This window comes from Eurypyga helias, unplaced genomic scaffold, assembly GCF_000690775.1.
Source record: "Eurypyga helias isolate BGI_N326 unplaced genomic scaffold, ASM69077v1 scaffold20207, whole genome shotgun sequence".
NCBI classification, from domain to species: domain Eukaryota; kingdom Metazoa; phylum Chordata; class Aves; order Eurypygiformes; family Eurypygidae; genus Eurypyga; species Eurypyga helias.
Genome location: NW_010260032.1, coordinates 357 through 10040, shown reverse-complemented (window position 1 = coordinate 10040; position 9684 = coordinate 357). Strand labels below are relative to the sequence as shown.

The 9684-nt window shown below is 45.4% G+C and overlaps 1 protein-coding gene across 1 annotated transcript; it reads left to right on the top strand.

Annotated features, from left to right (window-relative positions):
* Window positions 1–233: 233 nt before the first annotated feature.
* On the top strand, window positions 234–8313 carry NSDHL (NAD(P) dependent steroid dehydrogenase-like). The gene is made up of 7 exons (XM_010154895.1): window positions 234–300; window positions 1295–1456; window positions 2373–2519; window positions 3895–4023; window positions 6083–6225; window positions 6840–6942; window positions 7813–8313. Exons 1-7 carry the CDS (start codon window positions 280–282, stop codon window positions 8146–8148), a joined length of 1041 nt encoding a protein of 346 aa, XP_010153197.1. The 5' UTR covers window positions 234–279; the 3' UTR covers window positions 8149–8313.
* Window positions 8314–9684: the final 1371 nt, after the last annotated feature.

Genomic DNA, 9684 nt, shown 5'->3' with positions numbered 1-9684 from the left:
GGCACATCGTTGTCTTTGCTCTTTGAATTACACCCTACGCAGTAGGATCCCAGTTGAGTTGGGAATTTTGTTAATCTTGTGCTGCTTATTTTGCTCAGCTGAGCAGAGAGAATTGGCTCACTTGCCATGCTTTAGCATAATGGCTTCAAACCTTGATTTCTATAGCTAGAAATGTGCTTAAAAAAAGGTTTTGTTTGTGTTAATGGCGTGCTTAAGTATTGTGAATAAAAGAATGTTCCTTTTTTAAAGGAATCTGGTTGATTGTGAATCATCTGAGAAATGGCCACACGCCTCAGATCGGTAAGTTGAGGACTGAAATGATGCTTTATGAAGATTTGTCTTGCAGAAGCATATTTTTGTAGCTATTTCTTCTGACCATGCCTAGAACATGAGACTGTACCTGCATTAACTACTCTAGAGATGTTGGCGGGGGAAATGTGGTATTTTTCCAAGGAATCATTTGCTGCTGTTAGTTCCAAAGAGATCCAGGAATGCTCCACCATCCCCCACAAGAACACCAGTGGCTTTGTCAGTGCTGTCGAATCAATTGGTCTGGAGATTTAGTTCCTCCAGGATCATTTCTTCATGCCTTGCAATGTTATTCCGTCCTGCAGTGGAGATAAAGACCCAGCTGAGATCCCTGAGATCACTAGACCATTGGAACCTCTTTCTGTGGTCACTGCATTGAGTGCAGGGGGTAGGATATGGAAAAAGTAACGTTTTGCTTAGCTCAGAGAGATGTTTGGACATAGCTCTTAGCACTAGAGTTAATGAAGCTGCTCTGTTGCATTACCTGTGGTTCTTGTTTATAGCAAAATTTCTGCCTTCTGAACCATTTTCTTATGAATTCATATGAAGCTGTGGAAGTGAATCCACTTATTAGGAAGCAAAGAAACCAAAACAAAACGCAGTGTAGCATCATGTTGGAGAGGAAGAACAAGCTGTTGTATCTTCACAACACTAAACAGATAGCAGTTCCTGTCCTAAAATCAGTATTATCCTGCATATCCCAACTTTCTATCTGCATTTTTCAGCCCAGCTAATTAGCCCAGGAGCTGCTCTATTAGCAGCATGTGGACCACTAACATATCTGAACTTCTGTGTGACTGTGACAGCACAGATATACTGAAGAGTCTTTTGATATCTGAATTTGGACTCCTCCAATTAAACTGGTTACCCACTAGTTGTGCAGAATTCCGTCATGTCAGGATCTGGGGAGGTTCAGATCAGTTTACTTGCGCGGTTCATGGGCGTGTGTCCTCTTGCTAAAGCGCTTTTCTCCCTGTCTCTGCAGGCTGGCAAGAAATGTACAGTGATCGGCGGGTCGGGATTCTTAGGCCAGCACATGGTGGAGCAGCTCCTGGAGAAGGGTTACGCCGTCAACGTGTTTGATATTCAGAAGAGATTTGACAATGATAGCGTGCAGTTCTTCCTGGGAGACCTCTGCGACAAAGAGGTACTGGCTAACAACAGCACGTGATGTGGGTAGGTCAGAAGGATGTCTGTTCCAGTAAATACTTGTGCAGACAGCTGAGCGAGCCTTGTCTGCAGCACTAAAACACCCCCAGGCGTCGCACAGGTCATAGAAGGGTGTGTGGATATGCCCCCCACGCTGTCCCTGTGCAGTTTTCTGTGGAACTCTCATCTCGAACATTTAAAGAAATAACTGCAGACTTCCCATCTGCTTGAAGCTGAAAAGAGCAGAGCTCGTTTCTGCATTGTGATTGGCATTACTGTCAGCTTAGATACACAGTCTAATTGCAGTCACTGTTGGTAGTTGCATGTGGGTGCTTTCCTAGCTCACCTCAGCTGCATGGGAACAGCAGAATCCGTTATTCCTAACAGTTAAGGCCTGCTAAGTCCTCTTGCCTTAGCTCAGACACCTGCGGGCCTTCCCAAAAACACGTGTATGCAATGTGGAGAGACCTCTTCCCACCAGTATGAAGTGTCGTGCCTCAGAGCTTTATAGCAGACGTCAAACGCAGCCAGTGCCAGGGGCTTCTGCTGGCTGTTAAACCTGCTGCTTGCCGAGTTTTCCAACTCCTCTCTCCAGGTAATTCCGAGTCTCATACCTGCGCTTGAGACCTGTGAGTAGTTAAGTCTGGGTAGCCTCCAGGTCTCAGAAAATTCCCAGGTTCTTCTCTGGAATGAAAAGATGATGTAGTGTGTTTTTGCGAGGCAAGAGGCACATTGTGAAGGTTCTGGATGCTATTCCTGTTCCTGCTGCTCACCTTCATGGAGGGAACACGACTGGAAATTCAGTGGTTTTGTTTCCATGAGAATAAGAACTGTTTTATTTCCCCCCTCTTGTTGTTGCTGAGTAGACACTCGTGCTGTTGCCTCATTGCTGTCCCGTGCGATGTGTCTCCTAGGCTTTGCTCCCGGCTTTACGAGGCGTGTCAGTGGCGTTTCATTGTGCATCACCAGCGCCTTCAAGTGACAACAGGGAACTCTTTTATAAGGTGAACTTCATGGGGACAAAGGCAGTTATTGAAGCCTGCAGAGAAGCTGGAGTGCAGGTAAGTGCAGAAAAGCGCACAGAGACTGTGGGACGCTGATGCGACCTTATGAAAATGGTAATGTGGATCAATTTCAGTCTTGTTTGGGGGATAAAGGTCTCTGCGATGCTGAATTCCTACTTCTTCTGTGAAGATTAGTAGAAGAGACACTGTTGCTGTCCTGCTTAGTGGCTGGTGTAAACTCAGTCCGTGTTTGCCGCTGAAAACCTGCACGTTGCAATCTTCCTGACTGCAGGAAAAGCATCCATTAAAATGTGTTGTCTTAGACATCTGGAAATCACCCATGGGAGAACCACGACTGCAGGTGGATTCTTTCATGCTTTAATAAGGGGACAGCTCTAAAAACAGCTTTCCCAGCAGTGGCAGTATTCGTGGCGTGTTACCTATGTGAAGTCTGTGACACGTAATGAAAAGGAACACGCTTGTGCCATAATCTCAGTATAACGTGGTTTAGAAAGTCATTTGCCCACAAAAGAAAGAGCCAGAGGAAACCAGGCTGTTCTTCAGGCAAGGCTGTGGGGTTTGGGGTGTTTTTCTCCTGTATTATTTTGATATCACAGAATTTTTCATTTAAATTAGCAAAATTTCAAGCAGGATGCATGTGAAGGTCCCTTACTTAGCCTGGGCAGGGATGTTGCCTCCAAACCATCATTTTGCGCAGTGTCTGCCTACAGACACCGAAGTGATGGTGTTTAGAATTAAATGATGTCTGTCTCCTAGGGCTGCCAGCCCCACAGTGTGGTGTTTGTTGGGTGTTCTCCCCCCTCCTTGTGTAATAAGCTGTTGTAGGAAACAGGCCACGTGGTGTTTACCTTCAGGCTTAGTCTGGATTCTGTCAGAGCAAGGAGTTAAGTCTTGTTGGATCTCATCATCCTTCTATTACAATGTAGATCTTGTTTAAAACCACATGTTTCTGGTTACTCAAACACAGCACTGCCTTCCCCTTCTGCATCCATTAGGGGATGGTTTTACCCAACAAAAACATCCAAGATAAGTTCTGTTTTCATTTAATCTACCGTGACGCTGTTATTGTCAAGATGAGCAAATACATCTTAAAAAGACCCGTTGCATGTAGAGTGCTAAAGTGTGCCAAGCCGAGGGGGCACTCTGGTTGGTCTGCAGATGTCTTCCGCTTGACTGGCTGCCTTGGATGCTTGCTGGGATGTTTTCATCTCCTTTAGGTAGCACTGAACAACGTGACAGGGTCAAGTGGCAGTTTGAGACCATCCTGTGTTAGCCCATGTTCTCCTACACTTAGTTTATGATCTGTAGAATCTGTCGGTAAAACATTATTATTGTCTTTACTCAGCCTTTGCAAATAATGACGCTTTTGTCTTAGGTTTTAAATAGCTGCTTTCTTTCACATCTGTTGCAGAAACTGGTGTTAACTAGCAGTGCCAGTGTGGTTTTCGAGGGCACAGACATAAAAAATGGATGTGAAGACCTCCCTTACGCAAAAAAACCCATCGACTATTACACAGAGACGAAGATCTTGCAGGAGAAGGTATTTGTCATCGTATGGTTAATGCTGTTGTTTTCGATGCCTAAAAGTGCCCTTCTGAAAGTAGGGCATGCCCTAGGGGACACAACAGACTCTTCAAGACCCAACAGGTCTCTTGTTCTCTCGTTACAAAGACGTGTCTTGTTCTTACAGCAGCAGAGCACATCTGCACAGAACCGTGCATTTGTAGCTATTCCCACCAGAGTCTTCAGAGTATAACTGATACAGAAACTTCCCTCCTTTTAGACCAATCTCTCTGATTTTAGCCCTCTCATTCTCAGCACGGAGGCTAGTGAGCTGTGTTTGTTCTGGGGCAGAGAGCATGGCCGGTGGCTGGCGCGTGCCTCTTCCGCAAGTGACCTCGGCGCATCCTGCTCTCGGTGTGCTGACGGGTTGACCAGGGGATGCTTTCCTGGCAGTCCAAGTACATGGGTACTGGGTTATGTCTTCCTTGGCTGCTGAAACTCTGAAGCAGTATATTCACTTAATGAAAAGAGCTTAAAATAAAGCTGTGACATAAATTGCCAGGGAAGTTGAATGACGTAGTGTGTTACACTACAGAGGTGGTTTCTAGAGAGGAAGAAAAGGCCTGGCAGAGATGTTGCTTTTGTTGCAAGAGCCATGTGACAATCTCTTTTCTTAACTGATCCAGCTTTGTTTCAAGGGTAGTTGGTGGGAGTTTTTTTGCCTTCTCTGCTCCTTCTCAAGGCTGTTTCAGAACCACATTTATCTGATTTACAGCTGGGTTTGTGAATAGGTTCCAGGGGAAAGAGGAGATGGGGATTTGGACTGAGTTACGGGGCACGCCAGCCTGATCACCTGGTTTCAGAACCACATTTATCTGATTTGCAGCCTGCAGTTACAGCTGGGTTTGTGAACAAGTTCCTGGGGAAGGAGGAGATGGGGATGTGGACTGAGTTACAGGGCACACCAGCCTGATCACCTCTTGTAAACTAGTGCTGTTGGCCATGTACTGAAAATATCCTTGTTAAAAAAGATGTAAAGATTTCCCCTACATCCAAATATCCGCTCCTTTGGACGTCTGCAGATCACCAGGATCTGTTCTATTTCAGGTTCTTAATGCTGCAGTATTTGGGATTTAAATATGGTACAGCAGTCTTGTAAATCAAAGCAAACAGTTTTCCAAACCTTTTTCCAGTAGCTTGCATTTCAGTTGTGGAAAGAACGTACACTGCTTGTGCCGGAAGAATTTAGCCTTGCTTCCATATTGAAGCTGACAGTGTGTCCTCTGAAGTCGAGTATTACCCTTTAAGAATTTTTCTTCTGCTCCTTGAACAGAGTTTAACTGAAAATGCAGCATAAAACCATCTGCTCATCCACAAGCATGACCACTTGGCAGTACAGTGGACTGATAAAGTGGGAGCTTATGGGCAGCATCAAGTCCAGCCCAGCATGCTCTGTGTTTTGGGTGAAACAGTGGCAGTATTCAGCGTTTGTGTTTTGGTTTTGGATTTTTTAGTAGAAAATCCAGCAGCTGTTAAAAATTACTAGAACACAGTCTTTGGAAACTCCCAATAAATTTAAATCGTCTTCAAAGATGCCTTGTGAAACTTGCTTAGCAGTTGGTGCTGCTGGAAAAATGGGATCACACCCCTTTGGAATGAGGTTGAGAGGGCCTGTGGTGGAAATCTTCCATTGAAGGATGAGGGAGACAGAGACTGAGTTGCTTAGTGTCCTCCTTCTCTCCAACATGTCCATAAAGAATTCATGGAGTGATGGGACTTTCAAAGCTCCTCTGGTTTCTGTGGTGTTAAATGAGAGAGGCAAAGTGTTCCTTTCCTTTGCCTGTCAATTCCTAACGTGTTCAGTCATGGAAACAGATTTTTATCTGTTTTTCTCATTAAAGAGAAGTGGAAGAGGAGATGGAAACAAAGGGACAATTGTTTGTGAAGGTAGGAGTGGGCAGTAATTCTTCCACTGATGTCTTCCCAAGGAGTTGGGAGAACACCCACCCCCTTTAGTGATGATCTTGGAATATATTCCTAAGCCGTACTTTTCCAGCCTTTCTCTCCTGATTTGGTTATCTTTTTTCCCCCTCCAGGAAGTGCTCAGCGCAAATGACCCAGGCAACAATTTCTTCACGACCGCTATTCGTCCCCATGGAATATTTGGTCCTAGAGACCCTCAGCTGGTTCCCATCCTCATCCAAGCAGCTAAGAGTGGGAAGATGAAGTTCATGATTGGGTGAGCAAGGCTCAGACATTTGACATAGTTTGTTAAATTTGGTGCTGAACCTACAAAGCTCTTTCGGAAGGGAGTAATATCAAATCAGTTGTGCTGTTGTGGCATAGGAAAATGTACATTTCTTTAATTTTTCACTTGTGATCCAAGCTTGTTACTTTAACAACAGCTAGGGCTGAAATTGACTTATTGAGGGAGTAAATTAGAATTTCATGAGCCCAGAAACTCATAATTGAAAGCTTGTTCTTAGTTAAATTACGTTCTTTCTGCTAGTTGCCACTCTATTTGTTCTGCTTCTGTGGATCACTCTGCTGATTCTGAGGCCTCTAGGATCTGCGGCACCCTGAAATGTGGTAACTTGTGGAGTTTTAAAATGGTACTGTTACAGGAGCATGAATTTGGATGGCCTTGACAAGAGCTGAGGCAGTAACAGCCCTTCCAAAATAGGATGTAGCGATTTCATCCCTCTGACAGGCTATAGCTTGAAGTTGCAGCACAAAAGAGCAGGAGAAGAAACTTAGAATAAACAGATCTTGTGTGAAAGCCCTTCTTTTTGCCACAAGCAGATTTTCAGCCTCACTTGCCTTAGGGCTGAACTCCTTCCTTTGTCCTTGCAGGGATGGAAAGAACTTGGTAGATTTCACCTACGTGGAAAACGTGGTCCACGGACACATCCTAGCTGCCGAAAAGCTTCAGAAAGACTCTCCCCTGTGTGGGAAGGTAAGGAGGGCCCTAGCGAGGGCAGGGGAGTGGGTGTCCCCCAGACAAATTTCATCTGCAAGGCTTCATGTGTCTGCTCTGTAGCTCCTGCTGATTTCTGACTGTACTGACCATCTCTGGAGGTGAGTGAGCACTCACTCAAGGGTCAGGTTTTTTGTGTCTGTGGGTATAATATATAAGAATATATAAACCAGCTGTGGGTGCCCCATCCCTGGAAGTGTCCAAGGCCAGGCTGGATGAGGCATGGAGCAACCTGGGCTATGGAAGGTGTCCCTGCCTGTGGCAAGGGGTGGCACTGGGGGGGTTTTAAGGTCCTTTCCAACCCAACCCAGTCTGTGATTCTATGATAACGAGTGGTTGCCCATCTGGTGACCATTGTCTGCAACCACGTGGGCTGGGATGTATGAATGTACTTTACCTTCATGCTATAAACCTCCTTGTGAACGGACAACCAGCAGAATTGTGGAGCCAAGATGCATACAAAAGAAACCATTATTGAGCTTTTGCGATAGAGTTCAGAACAGGACAAACTTCTACAGATTTTGGTGGCACCGCCGTGCTCTGGGCATGCTTTGTGTATGCAGCTGGGATGCTTTAAGGTCTGCGTTGGGTTGTGTTGTTCACTTTGACCATTTAGGAGTAATCTTCACCTCTGGAGTGTCGCAGTAGCTGGCTTTCTTAGCAAAGAAGGGGTTCATCACCTCTCGGACAGAGGGGGTTCATGCAAAGAGAGGCGCACTCATGAAAGTGTTCTCAGTCAGGTCAGGGTTGTCAGTCTCCTCATCATGAACACGAGGTGGGCCATCACAGAGACAAATTTGTGAAAAACGTGATGATTTATCATCTGGTTTTTGTCTTCCTCTCTTTCAGGCATTTCATATCACAAATGATGAACCAGTTCCTTTCTGGGCTTTCATGTCCCGTATCTTGACTGGCTTGAACTATGATCCTCCCAAGTACCGTATTCCCTATTGGCTGGCATACTACCTGGCCCTACTCCTGTCTCTGGTGCTGTGGCTGCTCAGGCCGCTGCTCACCATCAAGCCCACTTTTACCCCGATGCGGGTAGCGCTAGCTGGAACGTTTCACTACTACAGCTGTGAACGGGCCAAGAGAGACATGGGCTACAAACCGGTGGTGAGCTTGGATGAAGCAATAGACAGGACTCTGCAGAGCTACCCCCACCTACGCCGGGCTAAGGCCTGAGGAGTCCTAGATGGATTTTTTTTCTACTTGATTTTTGTAATTGCTTTGACATGTTTAATATGAACACTGAAGGAAATTTCACTCATTCACTGGAACAGGGAGTTTTCCCAAAGTCCCTCCTCACCATTATCAAGATGGCTTTATCTGGGTTGAAAAAAAACTCACGTAGGAGCTGTGTTAACCGTTCTTTTTGATGTGACTTCTTGTTTTGAAACGGTTTTTTTACCCCTATGGACAATGAATAAACAGCCTGCCGTGCCCTCTTCAGTCCCAACCCCGCACGTCAGCATTCCTTCCTCCTCTCTCTCCACCCTTGTCCTCTGTTTTGTTGCTCTGGTGATAACAGCCACCTCTTCGCAGAGCTGCAGACTGGGTAATGAAATACTCCTCGGGACTGGTTCCTCTCTCTGGTTTGGCTTTTTCCTATTCAGGAGCGATGAAAGAGCCGCTCATGCCAAAAAGGAGTTCTGCCACCATCTCTTAAATCATTGAAGCTAATTTTGTTATTCCCTCTCTGATTGGTGGGTGATTTTTCTTACTGAGGCATCATAAAGGGAACCTGGAAGAGGCATGCTGGGCCTTCCTTTGCAAGGAAGCATCTGCCTTTGTTTCTGTGGGGGCCTATTTCTAGTCAAAAATAACCCAAATAAATCCAGGGGAGATGACTTCCTAAGTTTGTGTTCCGTCTTTGAAAGGGCAGATCCCATTCTGGATGTCTCGACATAAAGAGAATTTTAACCCTTCCGTCTGTGGGGGCAGAAAACTTGGCTGTGGTCAGTCAGTACAGACTGTTTCCCTGTAGCTCCGTTACTTCCCGTCAGAACTAGGTTGGTTGGAAGATGCTACTGCACAAAGCGCTCAGCTTGTCTGACATGTTATTGCTGGAATGGTGATTTCTGTTGCTTTCACCACTTACTACGTGGAAAAAACCCTCTTTTCCACGAGAAAATGGTTATCATAATACTATGTTCACCGAGCTCTTTGGTGTGACGTTTATTAAGTGTTCTTTACCCTGTAATCTTTCTAAGTGCTTCGGTCCTGTTTTGTTTTTAAATGAGGAGTTTTTGGTTACAGTGGGAACTTCCCTCCATGCCAGTTGCTGGCTCCCCAGGAGTTTTTTGGCATTTCAAATTTCAGGATGGGAAGTGCCTTGCTCGATGAGGTTTACCCTCATCTGGGAGCTTGATATGCTGCTTAGACATCAGTTTTATTTTGGCTCCTGGTTCTTTTCTGGAGAGTTTCATGTTGGGCTTTTTCCTCTTTAAACTTTTATTTTGCTGCTTTTTGCAGCTGGCTAGTTCTACCAACCTTTGCCTCGCTTGATCTTGAAGCAAATGCTAGCCAGTTGCTTTTGGCCGCTTCACACAGTTCTGGTTTGCACCGGTGCCCCTCCTTGGCCTCCTCTTGTGGTTTTTTGTTCGTCCATTTTTTATCTTCATCCCGTAGGGTTACATATTTAAAGCTTGAATTCAAGAGTGTAATTCTTCAGCAGTGTGTGTGTGTTCAAACAAAAAAATAAAAGCCCTGTGGTTCCTA